We start from the raw sequence: 27656 nt of genomic DNA on the forward strand, positions 1-27656 counted from the left end.
ACAAGTTAATGGAATAAATTATTAGATTCCTGGCGACGCTGGCGATTTCTTTGGCGGTTACCACAATAATAATTGTCACCTTAACTTATAAAGACTGGCGAACGGAGGTCAAAGGAGGACCGTTGAGATCGTAGACATTCTACGGCCGTATTGTCGAGCTAGTTCACGGATGCGCACACCACGCTCATATTTTTCTATCCTTTCCATCTTCAATAGGGACAGGAATCGAAATCCGATTCCAATTCCGAACCGGTTCCTAGTGTTTCGAGGCCTCGACATCGCAATGAAAAAGCCTTAACGATCCCTTTAACAATTCCTAAAGTATTGCGTAGTCACGTGACATGACGTGTCTTGTTGTCCAGACGCATCAATCTAGCATGGAGCCAAGAACCACTCGCTCCAAAGTTTGGCTACAATTCACCAGGAAAGAGGGTGAAAATGAAAGGTTACAATGGTTTAGCACGAGCATTGCAGCCGTAAACATAACAATGACAGCACGTAGGTTCAAACGCTCGAAAGTGTGTCTTCACTTCACGAGGAAAAATTACAACAAAGCGACTTGCAGTCATTGCAAGGTGGAAATAACTGCATCATGAGGGAATACGACTGTACTGTCCTCATTGAGACACTAAGGCTCAGTCCTGGCTATACAGCTAGCTAAACTCCCAAATGACGATACAGAAGACGTTGGTATAATTTGCTGACTTTATTCAACCATCACTTGAAGAGTGAAACTAAAAATAGAAATGAAACAAATTAATTTCGTCCCCAATAACAAACAGGTTCGCATCAGCGTAAATCAGCGATGATTAGCTGCTAATACAGTAATAACAAAAACGGTTAGCATGCGTTCGCTAGCATTAGCACATCGTTCAAACCACTACGCAACTGGAATTAAGTGTCCGATCGGAAACACACAACAACAACACAAAAGATGATATATACAGGCGTTGCCTCTGTAGATATTTTACAAACATTAACAAAGAACGTAGGCTAGTAGCAGTGTTTCCCTCCCTCACCAACTCGCTCACTCGCCTGGATGCTTTGTAGCGGCACTCCTTCTTTGCGTGTAAGCTCGCACTTCTTCACGAGAGCGCGTTCTTCTTCGCGTGTTCTTCTTCGCGTAAGGAAGCGCAAGGGCGCCCCCACTTGAGCGGGAAGCACCATGAAAACTAAAAGGCATGCAATTCAATATAATGGTAAATAATACACTTTAACACTTAGTGCCAAAGGCAGAACAACGACCTATATGCCAATATATACCAATATTTTTTATTTCTATTAGAAAAATGTTTCAGTAAAATGTTACACATTCTTTTTGACACTTATTGCCACAGTTAACAATGAGGCTTTGAGTCTCTTTTGACCTCATTGTGAGTTTGTAAGGTTGTGACTTCTGATTAAACAAACTCGATGCCAATCAAAACATTTGTTCTTCTTTTTCCCCAAATTAGAATCGGTAAGACAATCAATAAAGCATCGAATCGTTAAGCAATATCGATAATGGAATCAGAATCGTAAAAATCCTATCAATTCCCATCCCTAATCTTCATTTCAATGGTAAGCGTCACCTTTTTCCTTTTTCACCACCTGCACTAACCTTGGAACCTGTGTTTTCTCTCAAGAAAATCCGCCGTGCGTTCGTCTTCCGGCAAAACAAAGAAACTGCAGCGCTGTCATAAATCGTTGTATTTCGAGCATGTCGTCGGCTGTAGAAACAAATGGCAAGTCAAATTTTACGTCGGATGATGAAAATTGTGTATCGATGCGATCATATGTAGTGGTACCACTGAACGCATGTATTCCATTAATGGTTTGGATAAAGGTCACAACCTCCACCTGTCATGTTTGATTTTGCTGTTTACATCCAGTCAGTACGTAAGAGTCACCCTCATCTTATAAAATATATAATATATTGTATAAGCCACTTGGCAATAAACATACACTCTCACAGAGTGCCAGCAATCTTTCAGGCTGGGAAATTTGCATCTATATCTATTAATATCTCCCAGATGTATTCTAAAACAAGCAATGTCTCCACTGGCTTACACAAAATGATGCAACATCTACAGTTGAATAATTGAAAGGCCACAGGCAAATGGATTGAATGTTAATGTGGCACAAGTATACATCCCGCCTCCGCTGTCCTGAACCACTATCTTCATTGGGAGGCTGTCTCGCTGCTCACACAGAGATCTAGATTCCAAGCTCTTGGGGAATGTGGTCGCTCTTTATAGCAACACTGAAGGAGCGTGTACTGTATAGGTTCACTGAATCGGAACACAATTGTATGAGTAAAGACCAATGAGGCATTAACTAGCCACTCTAACATTCTAATCAAGCTTTCTAATATCAAAAGCCTATGGATACTTACGTCACATATCTCAAGCTCAAGCTTGGCCTGAATTATAGCAACCGATTCTCCATAACGACTGAACACTCATTTGCCTTTTCTGTTTTTTTTTTCTTCAGTTCTTTAGCAAATGTCTCAAGCAAATGTAGACGATTGTCTGTCAGCTCAAGCTTCACTCATAAACTCACGGGCATGTGGAACCCTTTTATAACATTTTCATCACGTGGTCACGCATGCACAAGGTCCATGGTAGTGCTTAATGAATATATCAGCTTCTTACAGCCTGTAGGGGATGATGCCATGTTTGTTTGGTTGGCTTTCAAGCAAAGCAAAGGGACAATTAAGCGTAAACATGCTGCTAAAAGGCAAGTCTGCTGATATACGTATGTGACCTATTCTTATTTAATAAATATTTACTTTTAACTCATTTGTAACTATTCACGCCAATAGACATTTGATCCGTTTTAATTGGAAGAGCCGGCAGTGTGTGATCACTGAATGAGTTAATTACTTGGCAAGGTAAGAATTGCCATGAAAAATTCCATTACAAGATCAAATATAGACATAGTATTTAACTAGCTAGTCAAATTGAAACTATAATATTGATGTAAAACATAATCACACAATAATGGACACTCAGGCAGTCTGTTAAATATTGATGACACTAAAGTGGGTTAAGAAGGTTACTAAAATATGGATTAATTGTTTGGCTCATCATTGTTCAGCATTGAAATTTGTTATTTTATTTGAGTTCACTATGATGTTTTTTCCTGATGTTTGACTTGCCAGGTAAATCTTCCCCATGCTCCCAGTTGACCTGACAATTTCTGTACTTGGACTTGAAGTTAAATAGGAAGATTTTTGTGTGTTTTTGGCCATTAATTAAGACAACGGATATTCATTTGATGGGGATAAGTGACAGACACAAAGAGTGTATGTTTGTTGCAAATACACAGAGATGGAGAAAGTGAGATGAAAGTGAATGCTATTTTGTCTCCACCTTGACGCAGCTCACAGATGATAATAAGCAGCTGGAAACTTGATGGATATGATCACAGTCTGACAACTGTGAATATGGCTGGGAAACATGACCTCACTGAAAGTGTTCACAGACCATTGCATTTGGCATCCAACCAAAGTGTGGCGAAATCTCTCGTTATAACACTTCAGTTTGTAATTTGTCAATAGACAAACAAAACAATAGGGCACTGGAGACGAATTAGTAATCAGCAAACATGAGGGACGCACGAACTCAGCCAAAGGTTATGACATTTGAATTTTTCCAATATGGCAAAATGCTTCTTTTCCTTTTTTATTACTGGATTTCCAAGAAATTACACAAACCTTGGGTTAATCTACAAGCACTCAATCACAGCTAATCAAGGTGAGCAGTTAAGGCTCTGTGCTGGAGTGCAGAGCAGCCTTGCCGTGCCTGGCTTTTGTTGGTCCTATTAGTGGATTTCACAAAGCATTAAAGCAGGTTTCCAGGTGAGCACAATGGCTGGAGAAGCTAGATGTAATATGGAGAAAATGGCAGAAAAGGGTAATTCTCTGTGACGTAGTTTTATATGGGGCCTGCGCAACAGAGATAGTTTTGACATTCATTAAAGAGATATTCTTTCAAAAAGGACATTTTTATACTTGCTGTGTTAAATTAAGCCCAATGAAAAACGCGTGGGACGTTTTGCAAGTACTTCAAGTATTTCTTTGCATGTGCATCTACATCTGCAGCCATGCCGGGAGGCTTTTTTTTTTTTTTACAATAGCTGACATGTCACGTTGTCTTGTACCTACATTAACTCCATAAGATTGATCCAATGTCTTGGAAGAGAACTCTAGTTTCATGTCTTGTACCTCTCATACTGATGAAAAACCTTCGAGTAAAACATAGTTGGTGTAATGAATAATCAGAATTTGTCTACCCGACTACGGTATTGTGTCACATCAGGTATTTTCAAATTGTCTCCAATTTGTCATGGAATAAACAAGTGAGGTTTAAAAGGAAAAAAAAGAATATTAGGCCAGCGTGGGAACTCTAACATGCTGCTTATGCCAAGTATTTGACCATTGTTCTGAGGCGGTAAAAATACTGTAAAACTGACCGCATTTGTGCACAACAGCCGCTAGCTTTGTTTAACAAGAAGAAAACGACCGTTATTGTAATGCCTAAAATGTTTCTTCCCAACAGAATTTCTGTACACAATGCTAAAGCAATTATTTTGGCAGACGAGTGTAATGGATCCTCATAGATGAGTGGAAATCTTTTGGCTTCTAGTGTGTAAGGTGGCAGATAAAGAAGGGGTTTATTTTTAGCAGCATATTTATGTAAGCGACGAACATGTTGTGAAATAATGAGAAGGCTCTGTGGGCCCTTGGTGGAGCTACAGAGACAGGACTCTCAGAGCAGCAGTGGGTGATTGAAGGCAGCTAATGAGCATGAGGCAAAAAAAGAAAGAAGATGGGACGTGAATAATAAAAGCATGAAAATACAAAGGAAACGTGATAACTAATGGGGGTAGCAAGAGTGAAATGACAAACAAAAAAGGTAACGACAATGGAAGACGATGTCATATTGATACAGTCGTGATTATCATCCCAGATTTAAAAGAATCACAGGTTTGAGAAAAATGGGATTTTATTCCATTGGCTAAATGCTGTGAGAGAAAGGACGGGAACACCAGCGTGTGCAACTGATCCTCAAGATGATATGATATATGAAATGATTATTGCTTTTACAGCTAACATTCAAAGCACTTCGCCATTTGACTGATTTCAAAATTGCAGGCATCTTTTTCCCCACACGTAGTCGTCCTGTCATCTCTATTTATTCCTGTATATATCTGCGGTGCTATTTCAGCGCCAGTCTTTTATCATAAAGCATTTAAGTGTCCTCGCTCACCACTAGACAAATCTGCTCTCCTCTCCCTTGCTTTAGAAATCCTCTCTAAGCTTGTTCTTCGATATCCCATTCGTTGATTTACCATCCTTTACACTCTCCCTAACACACACAAGCACACACACTCTCATACATTATCTGGTACCTCTTCTCGAGGGGGGGCTCCTGACTTGCAGCCGGGACTGTCTGCTGTGTTTCTTGCAGGTCGGGGATATTGGCAAAGTCATCTTGCTCGGCCACACCGATGGCCAAAGACAGGACCACCAGCTTCCCTTCGCTGGCTCCCCAGAAAACAAATATCGGATAAGAAAGAGACAAACAGATGGGAAGAGAAAGAAAGGAGAACGGATGCAAAGTGTCGAAGAAAATCGAGCACAGAGAGGATGCGGTGCATGTAGGGGATGGTGGGTAAAAGAGAAGTCAATTAAGGTAAGGACAGCAGCGCTGTGACAGGACATTTCAGGAGAGGGAACAAAACGGCATCATAAAGAAAATAGTCATTCAGAGAAACATAACAACATTAGAAAACAGTAACACTTTGTCCAGGGAGGGATATTACTGAGTCTGAAATGAGAACTCAAAATAAAAACTAATATAGCACTCAGTAGATTGAACCACCGATTTGCAGTTGACAATACTTTATAGACTACAAAAAACCTGACAATCAATTATCAATTGTTACTTGTTGAAATATCACCGTTCAGAACTTCATGTCATTGTTGCACTAAGTTGGATTCAATTTCAATTCACTTTATTTATCTGTTATCTGACTCAAATGTGGATGCACGATGTCATGTTTTTTGATACTTCATGTCACATTTTTGTAAGAAGTTAAGACTGGCGGTTGCACCAATGTATAGTGGTACCCAGTGGCGCAGGAAATGGGGTGCTGAGGGTGCTGCAGCACCTCCTGGTGTTGGGGGGGTGTTTTGGTATTCTTTTGTAGTTGTTAAAAATAAAGAAATAAAACATACTGAAACAATAGAGTACAGTGGTACTTCGACATACAATCGCTTCGACACACAATCTTTTCGACATCCGACGTAAAATTTGACTCGCTATTTGTTTCTACATCCGACGACATGCTCGAAATACGACGATTTATGACAGCGCCACAGTTTCTTTGTTTACCCGCAAAACAGGCGCATGGCGGATTTTCTTGTGAGAGAAATCAATATGGGTACCAAGAATGTTAGTGCAGGTGGTGAAAAAGGAAAAAGGTGAGGCTTACCATTGAAATGAGGATGGAAATGATAGAAAAATATGAGCGTGGTGTGCACGTCCGTGAACTGGCTCGACAATACGGCCGTAGAATGTCTACGATCCCGACGGTCCTCCTCTGACCTCTGCTCGCCAGTCTTTTTAAGTTAAGATGACAATTATTTTTGTTGTAACATCTCCAAAAATTCGCCAGCTCTGTCAGGTTTTTAATCATTCATTTCAGAACCTGTGCAAAACAACATGCCTACTGTCAGCCGCAGCTGAACAAAGTTAAAGTAAAAAGTCCTCCCTCCCTCTGTCAAATCAGCCACGTTCAGGGACACCACGCAAAACACATCCGCCACATTAGAACCTGATTCGTTACATTATTACAGGTATTAATTATTACTATTATTGTTCCGATTTTTATTCATAATGTATTAGTTTTGCTCTGTGTAATTGCTATTTGCAATAGTACCAGCAGCATTTATGAAGGATTTAGTGTAGGTTTTCAGGATGTGGAACTAATTAATGGAATTATAATGTATTCTTATAGCAAAATCCTGCTCGACATTTGACCATTTCGACTTACAAACAAGGTCCTGGAACAAAAATAACTTTGTATGTAGAGGTACCACAGTATATAACTATACACACACACATATATATATAATATGGCCGAAAACACAGACAAGGCTGAAAAAGCAGTTTCTGCTCTTGCTATGCTGCCATAGCAGTTTCATGGCGCATTAAGCCCCCGAACTATTTTCAGTGTTTCCGTGTTACCCTGGAGCCCCCTGTTTATAGACAACGCGCAATCACTTTATTTCTACCCAGCCATAAAAAGAAGGTAAGTAATTATATTTATTTTTCGAAATTTTTTCGCTTAGAATCATTAATTGATGTCTAATATTTAGTTTACAAAAAAAAAAGCACTTCATAAGATTATATCACTCGCATATTTTAAACAAATTACGTCACAATAAAAAAAATAGTGTCTGTAAATAGGTCACAGATATCTATCTCATAACTATTGCTTAATTTTATTTATTTTTTGTTACTGTCGCATTTTCCCCGATATTTTAGATGTTAAATAAATGATCCAAACAAAGAAAAATTGAGAGAAAAAAAAAAAAAATTAAAAGGGTAAATATTTGAAAAAGAGAATCTCGACCACTCATTGATGTCTGCGATTTCTGCATGAGACCCTTGTTATATTACCGTGATTTACCCATAAAATCCCCAAAAAGTCCAGCTGTGGCTATTCACAGCTGTATCTTGACACTCGGTGAGACATGCTACACAGACTTTTTGGATCGAAACAGGGTAAGTACGACATATTATCTAATTAAAATCATGGTGTCTTTAAAGGGTATTACAACACCTGGGGAAATGCTAATATTCCTTTATTGATCTATAAACGCATGCTTTTTGGATTCATACCATGCCACTTCGTGTAATTCCACACATCGCAACACCAAGAAAATGATAGAAATTTGGATCGATTGTCAAGCTAAAACGACCAGCGCCCGAGATCCCGGAATTCTAGCATATTGTGTGCGTGATGTCACAACAAGGAAACAACCGGCACAGTGCTTAGTACTGAATGGCGGCGATGATGGAGGACAATTTAGTTTCTAATTGCAGCGACGAATCCGACGTAACGAACGTTCTACTAATGGTGACGAGGAGAGTTATGAACCTTTCTTTGGTGTTTTGGGTTATCAATTTGAGCCCAAACGAAAGCCAATGCAGCCTAAAGAAAGGATCATTGAGGGGAGCAATCACACTGATGAAACACCGGCAAGTGATCGTGTGGGAAAAACCGAATGGTTTGTTTTGCATTTCTTTTTGTGAAGCTGATACACCGTCACCGCAAAATAAAGTAATGTGTAGAATACAGTGCCTTGCATAAGTATTCGGCCCCCTTGAATCTTGCAACCTTTCGCCACATTTCAGGCTTCAAACATAAAGATATGAAATTTAATTTTTTTGTCAAAAATCAACAACAAGTGGGACACAATCGTGAAGTGGAACAACATTTATTGGATAATTTAAACTTTTTTAACAAATAAAAAACTGAAAAGTGGGGCGTGCAATATTATTCGGCCCCCTTGCGTTAATACTTTGTAGCGCCACCTTTTGCTCCAATTACAGCTGCAAGTCGCTTGGGGTATGTTTCTATCATTTTTGCACATTGAGAGACTGACATTCTTGCCCATTCTTCCTTGCAAAACAGCTCGAGCTCAGTGAGGTTGGATGGAGAGTGTTTGTGAACAGCAGTCTTCAGCTCTTTCCACAGATTCTCGATTGGTTTCAGGTCTGGACTTTGACTTGGCCATTCTAACACCTGGATACGTTTATTTTTGAACCATTCCATTGTAGATTTGGCTTTATGTTTTGGATCATTGTCCTGTTGGAAGATAAATCTCCGTCCCAGTCTCAGGTCTTGTGCAGATACCAACAGGTTTTCTTCCAGAATGTTCCTGTATTTGGCTGCATCCATCTTCCCGTCAATTTTAACCATCTTCCCTGTCCCTGCTGAAGAAAAGCAGGCCCAAACCACGATGCTGCCACCACCATGTTTGACAGTGGGGATGGTGTGTTCAGGGTGATGAGCTGTGTTGCTTTTACGCCAAACATATCGTTTTGCATTGTGGCCAAAAAGTTCAATTTTGGTTTCATCTGACCAGAGCACCTTCTTCCACATGTTTGGTGTGTCTCCCAGGTGGCGTGTGGCAAACTTTAAACGAGAATTTTTATGGATATCTTTAAGAAATGGCTTTCTTCTTGCCACTCTTCCATAAAGGCCAGATTTGTGCAGTGTACGACTGATTGTTGTCCTATGGACAGACTCTCCCACCTCAGCTGTAGATCTCTGCAGTTCATCCAGAGAGATCATTGGCCTCTTGGCTGCATCTCTGATCAGTTTTCTCCTTGTTTGAGAAGAAAGTTTGGAAGGACGGCCGGGTCTTGGTAGATTTGCAGTGGTCTGATGCTCCTTCCATTTCAATATGATGGCTTGCATAGTGCTCCTTGAGATGTTTAAAGCTTGGGAAATCTTTTTGTATCCAAATTCGGCTTTAAACTTCTCCACAACAGTATCTCTGACCTGCCTGGTGTGTTCCTTGGTTTTCATAATGCTCTCCGCACTTTAAACAGAACCCTGAGACTATCACAGAGCAGGTGCATTTATACGGAGACTTGATTACACACAGGTGGATTCTATTTATCATCGTCGGTCATTTAGGACAACATTGGATCATTCAGAGATCCTCACTGAACTTCTGGAGTGAGTTCGCTGCACTGAAAGTAAAGGGGCCGAATAATATTGCATGCCCCATTTTTCAGTTTTTTATTTGTTAAAAAAGTTTAAATTATCCAATAAATGTTGTTCCATTTCACGATTGTGTCCCACTTGTTGTTGATTCTTGACAAAAAAAAAATTACATTTCATATCTTTATGTTTGAAGCCTGAAATGTGGCGAAAGGTTGCAAGATTCAAGGGGGCCGAATACTTTTGCAAGGCACTGTAATTATCATTTATTGTGCTATCATAGGTTTTTGCTTGCCAACAGACACAAATATGAATGGGATTAGAGGATTTGTTCTATATATTTTACGAGCGATAATTTATACATGTGCCCAGTCCTATATCCAATGCGTGATATGTTTTTTTATTATAAAAGAGTACTCACTCTGGCCATTTCCCTCCTTTGCTTTGCCTGGGGTGGTCTCATCAGAGCCAGTCATTGTCCTCTTTCTTGATATCTCGGGATATTGAGGTGGCTGCGCGTGTATGGTGAGCACCGCATCTGCTTTCAGCAGCAATTTCTTAGCAAAACCTGATTTCATTTGTCCATAGTTCGAATAGCTTTCAGGTGTAAAATGTGCACCACACAAAACTGTGCCGGAGGCTGGGTCTGCAAAATTAGCCCTCTTAGCACGGATGAACTTTACTCATTGTCTGCGTAGTCCAGCTCTTTTCTCGCGTTCGGGAACTCATGGGTACTACATTGCGACAAATGGCTATTTGTACACCACATAGCATGACAGGTTTGAACCATTTTAGCGATTTTCTGATAAAAAACGAACGCAACTCTCTTGTCGATAAACAGCGGTGGCACCTGCCAAGACCTTTTGTTTCCCTGTTGTGACATCTCCGCCCCTTTCGGCTGTTTCCGGGATACTTTCGGAAATGTTCGTAATTTTCGATCTATTTTCGATAATTGCTCATGAATGTGATTTATTTATTTTTTTTAACTTTATTAATATTTGTCATCTTGCCACATAACGGTTCTATTGATATCTCACAGCCCCTTAGTATTATAATACCCTTTAATTATGCCCCCTCTCATGCTCTCACCTCGAGTTAGGGTTTAATTTAATTTTATTTTTTTTAACGAACTCCTGTTCAAAAATTTTCTTCCCCCAGAAAGTTGAGATTTTAAGCTTTCCAATGATGTAGCACAGATGCATATGGGACAATTTTGAAAATTTGGTCAAACTGGGGGTCTCAGAGCGGAACTTCATATATAATATCACCACCTGACACCTTGAATAAGGTGCTATTGGAAAAGTTATCTGTTAACAGATGAGGCGTTAACATGGCGCAAAAATGAATTGCTGATTTTTTTCTCTATTAAAAACACCGAAATGTTCTAAAAATGAATTCGAGGTTGAAAATAAAGATTATGATGATCGTTCTATCTACCTTTGGTGTCTTCAAGGTAAGACATGCTTGCATTGTGGCCATATTATTGTTTGTTGTTGCGATTAAGCTGTCGCTGTACAGAGCGCTGTTGGACAGTCGTGTGCAATTTATTTTTAGTGTTGTGAAAATAGGGTGTTAAACTGAGGCTTATTGGACCTTTTAGTTTTCAAATATGTTCATGTGTCAATGCGCCGTCTAGTTGCACTGATTTGCGTTATAATACACGGGCGCTTTTATTTCCAATGCAAAAACTCCAACACACACTGTAGGTGAAATAGAACGCTCTCTTTCTAGTAGCTTAGTATGCAGACAACAGGTAAACTATCCAGCATGCGTGTGTACCGCCATTGTGCACTTCTTGTATGGGGAAAACACACGAGGATGACAAATTTGGACCGAAACAGTTTTTGAATGGGAAACACTAAAAAAGATCCTCAGCACCCTCTGCTGTGAGTAAGGGGCAGTTTACATGGCAACTCTGCGACACAAAGACGCAATGACTGAGTTGCGGACTCGCCTCGCGTGCATATGGTGTCGGCGAAGACAGAAGGCGAAGACGAAAAATTCTGAATCCTGCCTCAAAAATGGAAGAATCCGATTGCGGGGAGTTGAGGGGGGCTTCCTCGGCATGCATATCAAAGGCTCCTGCTGCGCGAGACTGCATCGTTAACGTCAGCACTCGTACACGTCACATTGGGCGTGCGCAGCGGTGCTATTAAACATTAAAAACAGCATATACGGCAGGATGTCGGCTTTAATTTACTGTTATAATAATATTTTTAAATTAAATATGTTGAACATTTCAATTTTTGTGCCTTTTTGAACAAAAGAAAAATGACATTGCTTCGAGTGGGCGGGCATATTTTTTTTCCGGGCTGAGGGAGCTTGGTGGGGTCAAAGTGCATCATTCTCTGTCGCCCAGTAAATCTGCACTGCCCCCAAGGGCCTGGCATGATTACTACATCGTTTTCATGCGGAATCGCGACATTGTTCAAATGGAGACGCAAATGCAAATGAAAATTTGACATTTTTCGTATTCTCGGAGAGTCACCATGTAAACGGCCCCTGAGTTTGGGAGTTTTTGACAAATTTGGACCGAAACAGTTTTTGAATGGGAAACACTAAAAAAGATCCTCAGCACCCTCTGCTGTGAGTAAGGGGCAGTTTACATGGCAACTCTGCGACACAAAGACGCAATGACTGAGTTGCGGAGTCGCCTCGCGTGCATATGGTGTCGGGGAAGACGGAAGGCGAAGACGAAAAAATTCTGAATCCTGCCTCCAAAGTGGAAGAATCCGATTGCGGGGAGTTGAGGGGGGCTTCCTCGGCATGCATATCAAAGGCTTCTGCGGCGCGAGACCGCGCCGTTAATGTCAGCACTCATACATGTCACATTGGGCGTGCGCAGCGGAGCTACTAAACATTAAAAACAGCAAATATGGCGGAATGTCGGCTTTAATTTGCTGTTCTAATAATATTTTTTTAATTAAATATGTTGAACGTTTCAATTTTTGTGCCTTTTTGAACAAAAGAAAAATGACATTGCTTCGAGTGGGCGAGCGTATTTTTTTCCGGGCTGAGGGAGCTTGGTGGGGTCAAAGTGCATCATTCTCTGTATATCTGCACTGCCCCCTAGGGCCTGGCATGAATACTACATCGTTTTCATGCAGAATTGCGACATTGTTCAAATGGAGACGCAAATGCAAATTTGAAATTTTTCGTATTCTCAGAGAGTCACCATGTAAACGGCCCCTAAATCCCAGCACCCGTGGTGGTACCTGGAGTTTGTTTGTTGCATGACCACGCTTGTATTTCAAATAATTTTTCTAAATTGAAATAAATAGAAATGTTCTTAGTCAATATTAGCCCCTGGCCCCAGAAAATATTGTGTTTGTTTCTCAATAAAGAAATCTTCAGTTTAGTTCATTGCCACCACACACAGCTCGACTCAGTCAAAGCAAAATAAACTGACAAAATAACAGGTAGTATTAAAAAATTTAAGCCACTCATATTTCAAGACACTGTCATAGAGCATTTCATTTTGGCCTTCCTTGCTTCAGGAAATGGTTAGATAAAATCAAACGAAATCTTAAAGCTCAATTAATGGATTATCACACAAATCCCTGGGATGAAAAATCTTAATTCAAATCAGCACCAAATCCGACTCTGTAAAGATACTATTTCTGACCTCCAGCATGTACTAATGAAAATGTAAAATAATAATAATAATAATGAATGAAATAATCTATTTTTAACGCAACTTCACTAGGAAGAAAATTGCCACCTTGGAACGGAATTAAAGACTTCAAATTTGTCTGCAAAACCAGGTAGTTTTTAATCCCACAGACATGAACTAATTTGGGCAAACTGTTAGTGAAAAGTTAATGCCTTGCAAATGTGAAGGATTTAACACATTTCAAAGTAAAATTTGTACAGGCACTCATCTTGGCCAAACATGTCTTTCCCCAACATGGCTGTTGTGTTCCTTGGCCAGAGTTAGGATTGAATTAAGCCTCATTACTAGGATCTGGACTAATTGTTTCTATTTGAGTGACATAGCGTCTAGAGGTGCTCACAGTGTTTCACCGTTTTCTGGGTCACTGCTCTATCGCCCGCCATGCTGCACTCCTCACACTTCACTATTCAGCTTCCTACCACAAATCCTCCACATCCCTATTCCCTTCGTCTTAACTATTCTGCTTCCTCATCGCTTCCTGCCGCCTGTCACATACACCCACGCTTCTATAGTTTAAGCCGCTGATGCCACTACTGCACTTCCGCTTAGAAAATATGTAACTGTCAGCCACACAATTTTGTCTTTCTTATATGTAATTCAGAGCGTTTCTTGCTTAAGGATTAAGCTCTTTATTAATGTTTAGCTGCACATATATATGACTAGTTCCCCAACTTTACTGTCATCATATTAGATGTAGGTATTTCCCAGGTCATAATTTGGCCCCCATTGCTTGCTTAAGGCTGTTACAAAAACGGTAACCCAGTACTGTCTGATGAACTTCATGAAGAATCTAAAACTACAAAAGGATTACAAATGGTTGGGTTAGGCCTCACAAAAAGTTTTGTAAAATAACTATTGCAAGAAAACAATATGGAACTTCTGAAATATTTGTATGCATTGGTCATAAAATGTGGTCTAATCATAAGTATAAACAGTCTGCTTGAACACAAAAACAAGTTTGTTTTTTTTCAAAATAGTAATAACATTAAACATTCCTAGATCAGGGTGACAAAATTACCGTATTGATCCGAATATAAGACGGCCCTGATTATAAGACGACCCCCTCTTTTTCAATACCCAAGTTTGAAAAAAGACTTTTTGAACACCAAATTAATTTTTATACAGAAAATAATTGCAGTACATCTGAAAAAAATGATTATAACAATATATTTAAGAGAAAAAGCATGTTATTTTGCCTCATTCAAATCTTAATATCTGAACATTTAAATATGTAAATTAAAGTGCAACCACATTCGTAAATGAATGGCTTCTGGTTTTTGAAATGTAAATAAACCAATCTATCGTGATAAAACAACAAAATTGCAACAACTGCAATAACCATCTAAGTCAGATCTAACTGTAACTGTAGTCTTAAAACAAATCTGAATAAGGAAAAACATTGCAATAAAATAATGCAAATTGGTTAAACATGAGAGTAGCTGAGATCTGTCGTGACAGAACATTACCCCTCAAGTTCAGCATTCGCTTCAATGATATCTGGCGCCATCTAGCGTCGTGAATGGGTATAATGTCTAAACCGCGAATATAAGACAACCCCCACTATTTCAGTCTTATTTCAATGCAAAAAACACCGTCTTGTATTCGGGCCAATACGCTAAGTAAACTGTTATGAGCCGTTTACATGGTGACGTTGCGACACCAAGACGCAACGATTGTGTTGTGGAATGGCCTCGCCTTTACATGGTAACAGCGAAAACGGAAGGCGAAGACGCAAACTTATGATTCCGGCCTCCAAAGTGAAACGATTTGTTTGCAGGGATTGCTCACAACCATATGAATGGACGTCAGTATTCGCACACGTCATTCTGAGCATGCGCAGTCGTTTCTGGTAAACATTCAAAACAGCAAACATGGTGGAACGTCGACTTTAAATGACAGTTTTAAAAAATATATTTTTTAATTCAAATATGTTTCATGTTAAGCGGTAGATGATGAATGGATGGATGTTTTATGTTTGCGTTTTTGTGCCTTTTGAAGCAAAAGGGGAAAAAATGCATGGACGCCATTGCTTCGAATGGGCGGGTATATTGCCTTCCTGGCTCGAAAGGTTGTTGTCAAGGAAGTTCGCCATTGGCTGTCGCCTTGTAAAACTGCACTGCCCCCTAGGGCCTGGCATGAATGCTACATCATTTTCACATGGAATTGCAACATCGTTCGAATGGAGACAGAACCAAGATGGAACCATATAAACGCAAACATGAAATTTGTGGTATTCTTGGAGCGTAACAATGTAAATGGCCCCCTAGTCTGCAAAGTTTCCAAGGGCTAATCAGTGACAAGTGTGAGCTAACCTGGAAGTCTAGTCAATGCAACCAGACTGTGGCTGTGGCATAACACTACAACACACCTGAATTGGAATGTCTCCAGTCTGGATGGGAATTGAGAACCGGTTCCTATAAAGAACCAGTTCTGTGCATTTCAATTCCATGGATTTGTTTGGCCATTTATTTAATGATTCTCTTAGAGATTCCAAGCAGCACAGACTACGACTCATCTATGTCATGTACTTTATGCATGTTACACAGATTTAATTCAGCAGGTAAGTTTACGTGATTATTCAAATAGCGACCACCCATCAGGTACAATTACAAGAGCTGTTGCCCAGTGATTTTGAGCTGTTTTCACAGGCCAAGTCATTATTCATGAGACTACTTTAAGAAACGGTGATTTTTCCAAAAAAGTCTATTAATGCGTCTATCGTATTCCTCGTCGAATACTCTATAAGAAAAATATAACATATATGCATCTAAAATAATGCCAAACAATTTTATTAGCAATTTTAATACTCATTTCCGTCGGAGTCCACCAATCAGTGTTTTTTTTTTTTTTTGAATAATTTGAATTTAGTGGGTTTTAGGGCCAATCTGACTACTGATTTCACACAAAAGTATATACCTCCGCATCCGATGGTGGTATTTTTGTGTTGCTACAACTAACGGAAGTGGATGCTCCAAATGACTTCCCGAAATGCACCTGACGACTACAGCCAATCAGCGTATTTCCGCCCGTAATTCGAGATAGGATGGTCCCATTGGTCCCAAACCACTTTTATTCTACTCAGTATCAAAAGGCCTTTCCATAGAGTACCCCAACTATGTCTTGGAAGTTAACAAGTCCAAATTAACGGAGGATTGTGCTAAAATTCCTCTTATATTGTATGAGATCCAACCGTCTTATGTAATTACACCAACCTAATTATAAACTTGTTAATATTTGGGACAACAAAAGACATACTCTGCCCCTGCTGTCTGGAATAGCTGAACACGTTCTGTGTGTGCAGGCTTTCTCCACCCCATCTGAAAGGGTGTTCTCCACTGCTGGAGACACCCTAAGTCCAGAAAGATCATGTATCCTACCTGAAAAACCAGACATGCTTATTTTTCTGCAAAAGAATCGTTAATTTTGCACATTTGCACTATGCACTGTTCTGTTGTATTGGACAGTATTTATCTTTTTTATTATTATTTTTGAGTGCTATTAGCTCATAGGATTTTTTTTATTTCTATTAGAAAACTTTCACTAAAATATTACACATTCTTGTCTATTTGCCAAAGTTATATATTGCCACAGTTAACATTGAGGCTTTGGGCCTGTTTTGACCTCGTTGTGAGTTTGTAAGGTTGTGACTTCTGATTAAACAAACTAGATGCCAATCAAAATGTTTGTTCTTCTTTTTCCCCAAATTAGAATCAATAAGAGAATCGATAAAGAATTGAATCGTTATGAAATATCGATAATGGAATCGGAATCGTAAAAATCCTATCAATTCCCATCCCTAGTCTCCAGTCAAGAAACATTGTCAACCATGCCTTGGTCACAGTGTTGTTATCCTCGACGATGATGATAAAGAAATTATTTCCTCAACGAACAATTTTTTTCATGACAATGACTGTGATGATGCCAAGAACGTGAAAAACATGTCTTGGGAGACTAAAACATAACGAGGCGAATGCCAGTTTTCGTATGATGAGACGAGAATGAGATAAAAATTCGCCATAGTTTCCGTCATAAGTTCACAATGTGTGACATTTTCTTCTTATATGTGTAGTTAGCATGCATCATAGCAGTGGTTGGTCGTGTCACTCATGTAACGTGCAGCGTGCTAAAGTGCTTGGTAAGTTTTGTTTTCTTATCTTGGCTAGATATTCTATGTTGTTTTAGCCTTTAAAGGTCTGTGCTGAGTGATCATCACACAATAAATAACTTGTAGCGTTAGCATTGTGTTTGCGTTAGCAATTAGCGTGGTGAGTGTCATCTTAAACTCTTGGACAACTTTTTACATACAGTGAATGGCATCCAAGTGAGTTTAATTAATTGAAAATAATGCACTGTTTTCCTGCTGAGGATATTGTCATCATGAAGATGGTGATGTCTATGTAGACCCTACAATTATGTGCTCGTCTGAAATGTTCATTCAAAATTGTTGGAAACATTTTATTTATTTATCCATGGATTAAAACGTCTGAAGTTCACAGACGAAAACATTACGACGAAATTTGTCTGAGTTTTTGTTGACTAAAACTAGACAAAGACGAGCACATTTTGAAATGACTAAAATATGACTCAACTTATGAGTACTTTCATCCAAAAGACTAAGACGAAAATTAAAAGGGCTGACAAAAACAACACTGGAGTTGGTCAAAAGAGCTCTCGTAGGACATAACATTAAAAATGTTTGCCTGTAAAAAGCTGGAAAAAGATTTCAAAGGTTCTATTAAATTCATAATGTTCATCCCTCCGTGGTTAGCCATGCTGTCCATAAATTGAGAAAATTCAGAACTGCTGCTTCACTTCTTAGGAGTGGCCATCCACTAGGTTACTTCATTTTCTTATACCTCTCCATCCTGTGACTATTTACTTGTTATTTTCTATAGAAATATGGATACATCGTTGTTAGAGTGGTGTCAGTTTAAGACAAATAAAGATACGACAAAATTTTATGATCAATTTATACACATATTTAAATCATTTCAAAGGTTTCACGTATTGTTCCACACATTTTTTTTTTTCTTTTTTGTTATCAAGTCAAATCACTGGTCATATTCAGAAAAATCACTAAAAGTAGTCAAATAATGAAGAAATAATAGGACAAATATTTCAACTGGTTGTGGAAACTATAGTAGTTATCAAATGAATTGGTATTGCCTGAAAAATATTAATACTATCTGTTGACAAAACGATGCATGTGTTAGCACTGACCTTCCGTTTAAAGGGATATTCATTAGTGTCAACTTTTTTCCCTGTTTTCTTACTCCATCTATCACAGCTGACTTTGGGCTGGCTGCCAGACAGCAACCATTTGCTCTGACATTCAAACCTGTAGAGAAATTAAGAGCCTTTACTGAATCTAACATGCAGGAAGCTGCTGTACCTAGAGAAAACTCAAGCAAGTACATAAAAAACATGTCAACTCCCGTTTCAAAGGCATTTCCCTTAGAAATGGTTCAGCCTTTTGTCAGAGATTGAAATGAACAAGCCTGAACAATGGCTCGTGTCTATTATCGCACAGCTTTGTCATCAATCATCTGAGGTGTTGATGTTGCTGAAAAATAAAACAATGACCTCTACCTCACATTTATAATGATGAGTTGACTATAATGGGGAGTACACTCAATGACCTTGGTGCTTGCATGTGTCACATTGCTAATGCTCAGTGAACTGAAGGCTTTAGTCCACCTGTGTCACTCTTGTATAGCCGCTGAAGCTTAAACCACATAAAAAAAGAAATGTAAGCTCATTTAAAAAGGCTATTGTAGCACAGAATCAGCCTAAAAGCACAAAAATTTGTACGTTGTACCTGGCTGTGCCCTTTCTCATCCCTTCATCACCTTTCTTTCACTGTGTGACTCCATCCTCTTATGGCCTGAAGTAACAATATGTTGTAGATGTAATGGTGCTGTTGACATAAGATCAATGCTTTAGCTGCTTAGCCCTTGCTCTTATACTGATGCACAGTGACACATGGCCTGTGTGATTTGGCCATGCAGACACATGTCAGTATGCTAGCAGTCCAGGTTTGCTATTAGAATGAGAGTGAGATAATGTTCCAAAAGGTTGCACTGTTAATGGCAGCCAATAGGTTAATTTATGAAAAAACATTTAAGTGGCTGGACGAGTAGGAAGGTTGTTCATCTATTTTCTTAGTTTCGGTGTTATAAGTTGTAATTTGCCAAAGTTGCTATGTGGTCAAAGTAAAATCAGTTCATTTTTAGTGCAACCCTAGGTCGTCTATCACAGGCAATGGAAGCAAATTAGCTCATAATCATTCAAAATTCCACAGTTCACACCCACATTAATTACATATATACACAGTAACTTAGTAAGCATATTTTGACAGCTTGATGTAATATCCTTCCCTGGATCTCTGATATGAAATAAAAGTGAGTAAATCAGAGGATGAATAGACACAAACTGTATGGTAACGGTAAGGATTAGTTTGTAATTAATAAGGATGTCCCGATCGCATATTTTTGCACCCAAGTCCGAATTCCCTAATTTTGAGAATCTGTCAATATAGACTCACGATCCAATACCGGAAAAATTTTTTTGGTTTTTTTTGCTTGTTTGTTTGTTTGTTTGTTTGTTTGTTTGTTTGTTTGTTTGTTTGTTGTTATTATTTGAACAAAAGTTCCAAACTTGTTACATTCCTGTACTTTTTTCAGTACTTTCACTTTGTCCACTGTTGTGGATATAATACATATACATTTTTGTATTCCTGTATTATTTTGTCACTTTTAGCTTTTTCAACATTTTTTAAATTATATATATACATACATATATATATATATATATATATATATATATATATATATATATATATATATATATATATATATATATATATATATATATATATATATATATATATATATAATAGGCCTGAATGATATTGGAAAAAAATAACATTGCAAGATATATTGCCAAGGCGCCACGCTTATTTTTTTGCATTGGTTGCACTGGTGCGCAAAACTTTTTTCTTAAGGTGCAACAGCAATAAATGTAGGCACACCCACATTTTTCATTGCATCACCATTAAAGCCATACTTTTAATCACTCTCTATAACTTTTCATATCATTCATATGAGTGATTCCACTCAAATTCAATCAGGCTTTGACGCTCACGCTGCCGAGAACAGCATCTAGACAATGAAAATTGACTAAAACGATGATTACCACATTTGTGTCATAGAACTACAGAGCCTTCACTCACCAGATCAAAGCAACAAACCTGTCAATCATCGTAACTTTAAGTAGCAAACACCAGTGCCCTGCTGACCAAGAAAAGCAGCAGAGAGGAGAGTGAGAGGCAATACGAGCATGAAGCAGAAAAATTCTTTAAATTAAAAACCCGATCCTTAGCATCCGATTATGATCCTATGAAAAATGACGCAATCGGCCTGATTTCCAATCACTTGATGAGATCGGGACATCCCTAGTAAATAAACGGTATAATAACTCTATATAACTACATTGGAACACATTTAGACACATGAGTGCTTAAGGAGTAGGAGAATCCACAATCATATACAAGTCAAGACTCACAGGAAGGATTTGACGTCCAGGCCTCTATTCCGGATCTGGTCCATCATGTAATCCCAGCTGCCAGGATTGGCACGCGAGCGCCCGCCCGCGCCACCTCCTCTATAGCGAGAGGTACCCGCTCCAGCAAGGCCGCCCCTCGCGGCCCGTGGAACAGCTCTTTTACCCGCTCCCCCACCCTCACCTCCGCCCCCACCTGCCTCTCCTCTCCCAGCAGCCCCACCTCCCCCGGTCTGTCCAGGTGCCGGGTGCAACTGTCCCAAACTCTGGGATGTGGTGGGCGGATGTCCGAATCCAGCGCCCGGCGGGTTCATAAGGGGCTGCTGCAGACTCTGCTGGCGTAGCAGCGTCCGGGGACGGGCTGGCCCGGAGGGGATGTGTTCCAGAGTGGATGTGTAGGACAAGACTGGGTCCCCAAAACTGGGAGGGCACAGAAGCAGGGAGGAAAGAGAACGAGAACATGGCCACGGCCGGCAAAGGGCATGGCGATGGAAAGAAAAGGAGTAGTCCGAAGAGGAAGTGGGAGCGGTGTTAGGGCAAGAAGGGTTGAGAAGTTCAGGGCAGGGTGACAAAGGGCAGCATGGAGTCGTGGCAGAAACAGTCAGGTTGATGTCAGGATGGATCAAAAGTTCATCCGCGCAGGAAGTTGATGTCGGCAAGTGGGGAGGAGGTGGAGTGAAGGAGTCAGAGGGTGGTGTTGGAGACAGGAGGAGGAAGAGAGAAAAGGAGAGTAGCGTGAGGCAACAACAGTAACAACAGTAGCAGAAATAGCAGTAGAAGGTACAACCCGAGTGAATGCCATGTGTCGTTTGCTGGTCGCGCGTCGGCGTCAGCCAGCCGTGTGCCAGCTGTGTACTCGCCCTGCGCGGTTGTGTCGTGTGCAAGTGTGCCTCGCGTGTCTGAGCCTGACACTTGCGTGAAAGAGGATTTCGAGGTGGCGGCGGTCGGATGCGGGGAGTCCGAACAGGAGCAGGGCGTCTCTGTGACGTTTGGCTTGAAGTTTTGCAGCTTCCGGGCTTTCTAGGCGAGTTTTTTTTGCTTTGATGAGATATCCCCATTGTCCTCCACTCACTTGTGAAAATTATCTGACAGATTCTCATCCTCTCTCTCCAAGTCTTTTTGGGTCTTTTAAACACATGCTACCTCTCTAGAGACATCCAACAGCCAACCAAGGTCTGCACTACGTCTCCCTCCCTCTAACAAGTTTTAATTCCACTCCCCTTTCGGGATTGTTTATAGTGGCACTTTTAGTGGTCGTGTGACAAAACCTTTATGACATTTCATCTACTTTATGAACACATGCACATTGTATTATCTTTGAAACGTACTTTTTTTGCTGTGGGCTAAATATATACACCACTGTCATCAGACTGTGAATTAGGTCATGAAAGCTATTCACCTCGGTTTAGTCAGCTTTTGCATTACTTCACTGAAAGTTAATTTGCATTCTTGGACTCTGGTGCATCGGAAACCAAGTTTAAATTATTCACTCCCATTAGCAGTTATGGACATCAAATATATTTGAACTCAGATGTCTGACATTGAACGTTTCAGTGCCAGTGACAGCAATAGACTTCCAATCCATTTTCATTGGGAGTACTGGCATCACTTGAATGATCGCTCCCAGCCCGTTCAGTCAAAACTGGATTGTACGTCTATCACAGTAAATGGCAGCCAAAAACGTTACTCAATGAAAATAACAGTGCAGATTTTACAACAGTAAGAAGGTTGTTGATACTGTATGTGTCATTAGTTTCAGTGTTTTAAGCGTTAATATGTAAAAGTTACTGTGTGGTCAATGTATACACAGCTCATTTTTAGAGCAGATCTGGTACATCTATAATCGTTGAAGGCAGCCAGTGAGATAATGGGCATACAGCAAAGATAAAAGGGGAAAATTAAGGTTGTGCCAAAATGAAACAGGATGCAGACACTAGTAGGTGTGGCTGTACATGGAAATAGTTAGATGCAGAGTGATAACATCAGAGGGTGAGGATGGAGGAGTCGGAAAATGGGGTGCGAGACACAAACACGAGACACAGAGACTCTTATGGCTGCCCGAAAATAGAAACCAATTATAGAGAGGGGGTAAAAAAGAAAGGAGGGGGTGGACTGAGTAGATGAGGTAGTGAAGAGCGCGAATGTGTTGTGCTGGAAGAAAAGAAAGGTGGCAAAGAAAGGTGAAAAAAATGGCGCCCAACTGAAAATCAACATACTGAATATAGAATCTCAGTGATGGCATACGTCACAGGAGAGCGAAATGACGTGGTCCACATTAACTTGGTACCAAATGGATGACACATCATTTCACTGGAGCTAGCGTGTGGAAGCTATATTATTTATTTTAGAAGGGAAATTTGCAGGCTGTGCAGTCCCATTTTGGTTGCATTGTGCATTTGAGATGAAAGCTTGAGTCACTGTGGTGTCACATCAAGGTCCTACTGGATTAATAACAACTCTCACCTTGACACCGATGCCCCACCCACCTCTCTGCTGAACTTGAGAGAATACCAAGCATAGCTGCTGATGTTTAAAAAAAAATCCAGAATAAACACGATCTCACTCGCAGCCATTGACAGTGACAAAGGGCTGGGAGAGCTGGTTGTGAAAGACCACTGCCAGCCCTCACAGTTGAAATGGATTGGAAGTCTATCACCGTCAATGGCAGTAAATGTGATGGTATATGAAATATGTATAGAAATGTAATTCTCATGTGGTCGCATGGTATTTTTCATTTAAGAATATACAACACTCAAATATTGTTCATCTACTATTGAATTTCGAATAGGACACAACATTTTACGGTTAGTAGCTCATGAAAGCTACACTACGAATAAAAATGGTTAAATTTACAGTAGAAGAGTGGCTGCTGTGGTCAACAAAATTGTACCACCAATAAAACAAACAAGCTGAATACTGTATTTTTTTAAATAATAAAAAAATAAATACGAGGGGCATTCAAAAAGTAATGCACTCAAGTGCATTGCTCGTACAGGATTTTACCACTCTTGTTTATATTGGGCACAAACATGATAGGACACACCTTTTTACAATTGTTATATGTGTTTTTCTTATTTTCAGGTTTTTAAAGCTTAAACTAGCTTTCAAAATGGCTGCCCCTCTTGAAGCTCGCCAGAAACAAAGAGCTGTAATCGAATTCCTTGTTGCAGAGGGAGTAACCCCTATGAGGATTCACAACCGGCTGGAAAATGCCTACAAATGTCTATAGTACTGTAAAAAGATGGGTACAGCGATTTAAAAACAGTACTGAAGACCATGAAGAGGTGGGTAAAGCCAGCATAGCCGATAAGCCCCGTAGTGGTCGTCCATCCACCTCTGTCAATCCTGACAACAAAATTTATGCTGATGAGTTAGTTTAAGCTTTAAAAATCCGAAAATAAGAAAAACACATATAACAATCGCAAAAAGGTTTGTCCTATCATGTTTGTGCCAAATATAAACAAGATTGGTAAAATCCTGTACGAGCAATGCACTTGAGTGCATTACTTTTTGAATGCCCCTCGTAATTAGAGGTGCACGATAATTATCGGTCCGATAATTATCGGTCCGATAATATGAATTATGACATCATCCCAATAAATCCAATAACATAATATATTATCGGCCCTATTAATAATATTTTTGGCACGGTGTCGGATTGGGATTTGTGCATTTGTTCCACTCCTGTTTTTCCAGTATGCAAAGTTTTGTTACTGTCTGTTTTTTTTTCATTATAATAATGTTCATGTCATCATGAAAATTCTGGTTCGGTCAAAGGCAAATCTAAGCTGAATCAACCACTGGTATTTTTGACCTACAGGTGTTCAAAAACTCAGGTAAATATACATTGAAAAATTATACATATATATATATGTATATATATATATATATATATATATATATATATATATATATATATATATATATATATAGTACTGTGCAAAAGTTTTAGGCAGGACACCCGCCTAAAACTTTTGCACAGAACTGTATATATATTTTTTTTAATTATTAAATTTATAAGGATCATGGAAGCTTCCACTTGGGGAAAATATATACATACAGTATATCCTGTATATACATAATATAATAAAAATATACAGTCCTGTGCAAAAGTTTTAGGCAGGTGTCCTGCCTAAAACTTTTGCACAGTACTATATATATATATATATATATATATATATATATATATATATATGGGATAGGCTCCAGCACCTCCGCGACCCTCGTGAGGAAAAAGAGGCATGGAAAATGAACCTCCGCGACCCTCGTGAGGAAAAAGAGGCATGGAAAATGAATGAATGAATATATATATATATATTATATATATATATATATATATATATATATATATATATATATATATATATATATATATATATATATATATATATATATATATATATATATATATATATATATATTATCGGTTATCATATCGGTATCGGCCTTGAGGAGCAGGAAGTTATCGATATCGGTATCGGTTTCAAAAAATGGATATCGTGCACCCCTACTCGTAATATAGTGAATAATAAATAAAATAAAATAAAATAAACAAAAAACTACTGAGAACTACATTTTAACTGTTGTTTTACAGCAAATGACTAGGAAATACTGTACAGTATGCATAACCGGCCCAATGGTGATATCTCTGCATCCTTTTCTTGTTCTCCCTACTCTCTAATTAGGTTTGAACACAGACTGTCACTGCGGCAGTCGAGCATGCTAACTACTGAGCTAATGACCCAACGTGGCTTCATCTGAAAGCACACCCTTCTAAATTCTCATGGAGTAACATTTTCCTAGCCTTCTACATGCAGTACACCAGCTCCATCTTGTTTTCATTAGCTCAGTAGACAGCTCAACTGTAAAGATCAGAGTTCAAAGTTGCAGAAGCTCAGTGACGTTTCCACCACCATTAAAACTGGCTAAATATGGATCAGAGTATAAAATAAATGATTTTGTTTTTCTCCATAATTTTCAGTTTTTAAGAACCTATAAAAAAAATAGTAAAATGTATGTGTTTTCTTAAATACTACTGTTAACCTTTATTTTACGTTATTCATTTTTTATGGTAAAATTGAGCCAACCACACATGCCTTTAAAAAAAAAAAAAAAGAAAAAAGAAAAAATTAACATTGGAGTTGCACACTGTTCCCGCACTGTTCCGCATCCGGCTAAACTCACTTGCTGGGTCTGAATCCTCCAGACTGCACGTGGCCCTGGACAGTCTGCCATTTCCCGGCCTTCGCTCCCTCCGTCATCATGCTCTTCATACTGTCACTGCGATAAGGCCCACCCACATCATCCCCATGCCCGGTCGCTGCCCCCTTCTGACACCCTGACACTCCTCCACTAAAGGAGACAGCCATGGTGCAGAGGTATGGCAGCAGAGAGGATACAAAGAAGGAGAACAACGACAAGCACAGGAGGAAAAAACACCAAAAAGCGTGTGAGAGAGAAAGAAGGAGAGACACACACACACACACAACATACACACAGAGAAAAGAAGTTGAGCAACCACATGGCTAAGTAGGTGAGACACATTAGTAGAGTGTGTGAGGAGACAGCTTTCCAAACCCAGTGAGAAGCAGGTAAATGAAAAGGATCTGGAGTCCGGTGTGTTCAAACAAAGAAATGGAGAGTAGAGTGCAGGGACAAGGAAAAGCAGCCTGTGGAAGGTGGAAAACCAACAAGGTCACTCCGGCAGGGCGGAGAGGACCAATCTCACAGCTGCCAGCATTCACCAACAGCAGCAGCAGTGTGTGGATGCTGGCCATTAAATTCTCATTCCCTCCTTCATTTATGTGTTTAGGACTTGAAACACGCCACTATACGAGGCAGTTCAACGGTGGAAACAAAGACTGATGGTTTGTAGTGGAGCGAAAATAATAAACCATTTTAGGGAACAATTGAAAGTGAAATTGAGCTTAATATTTTATAAAACGTTGAATATATTTTTATTTTTCATGTAAATAACTAATAATAATAACTAATAAGTATGCTCAAACTGTTAGCTCCTTTATATCAGGGCTAAAAACATTTATTTAGCACAGCATATCCATAACTGTCTATATATTTCAAGCTATTTGCTTTTTATTCCTCTTGTGCTTTATCTCCATTGCTGATTTCAATTATTATTATTATTAGTAGTAGTAGTAGTAGTTTTTTTTTTTTTTTTTAATTCTATTCGTGATTAAATGCGAGTTTTATGTATAATTTTATTTCCTGTTTCGATTGTCTTTGTTTTTGCGTTCTATTGATTTAATGTGATTTTTATGATCTTCGTGTGATGTAAAGCACTTTGAATTGCCTTGTGTTGAATTGTGCTATATAAATAAATTTGCCTTGCCTTGCCTTGCCTTGCCTTGCCTTGCCTACTTCAAATGCTATTTTACATGAACTGAATGATTTGAAATGCACTAAATGGACAAAAGTATAAGGAATCGGGCATATTAGGATTTTACAAGAATGTTGTCTGCTAATGTCAGCCAGTCAGACGTAAGTACTTATTTAGATTCAAAGTCTTACAAGGGAGCCGCGTGGGGACTCCATACTTAAGTCAGGACACACATCAGACTGCCTAACATTGGTGGCTAATATCAGAGCTACAAAAAACTATGGTCACAATGCAAGATCTATCAAATTGTATCTACTGTCTTAAGTCTGCTTTTGTTTTCAGTATACCTCCGATGTAAGT

At 39.3% G+C, this 27656-nt stretch overlaps 1 protein-coding gene across 3 annotated transcripts in view; it reads right to left on the bottom strand.

The window, feature by feature from the left end:
• Window positions 1-27656, bottom strand: part of syt7a (synaptotagmin VIIa) — a 191949-nt gene that overhangs the window by 37857 nt on the left and 126436 nt on the right. For 2 of the 3 annotated variants that reach the window (XM_057836506.1, XM_057836507.1), the window contains 3 exons: window positions 26144-26311; window positions 20963-21379; window positions 5395-5526 (listed from right to left, as the gene is read on the bottom strand). In XM_057836506.1, the coding sequence (XP_057692489.1) occupies window positions 5395-5526; window positions 20963-21379; window positions 26144-26311 (717 nt within the window). Of the gene's footprint in view, window positions 1-5394; window positions 5527-20962; window positions 23887-26143; window positions 26312-27656 lie in introns of those variants that run through there. The other variant, XM_057836505.1, reaches the window with a different exon arrangement.

The sequence above is a fragment of the Corythoichthys intestinalis genome, chromosome 5 (genome assembly GCF_030265065.1).
Source record: "Corythoichthys intestinalis isolate RoL2023-P3 chromosome 5, ASM3026506v1, whole genome shotgun sequence".
NCBI classification, from domain to species: domain Eukaryota; kingdom Metazoa; phylum Chordata; class Actinopteri; order Syngnathiformes; family Syngnathidae; genus Corythoichthys; species Corythoichthys intestinalis.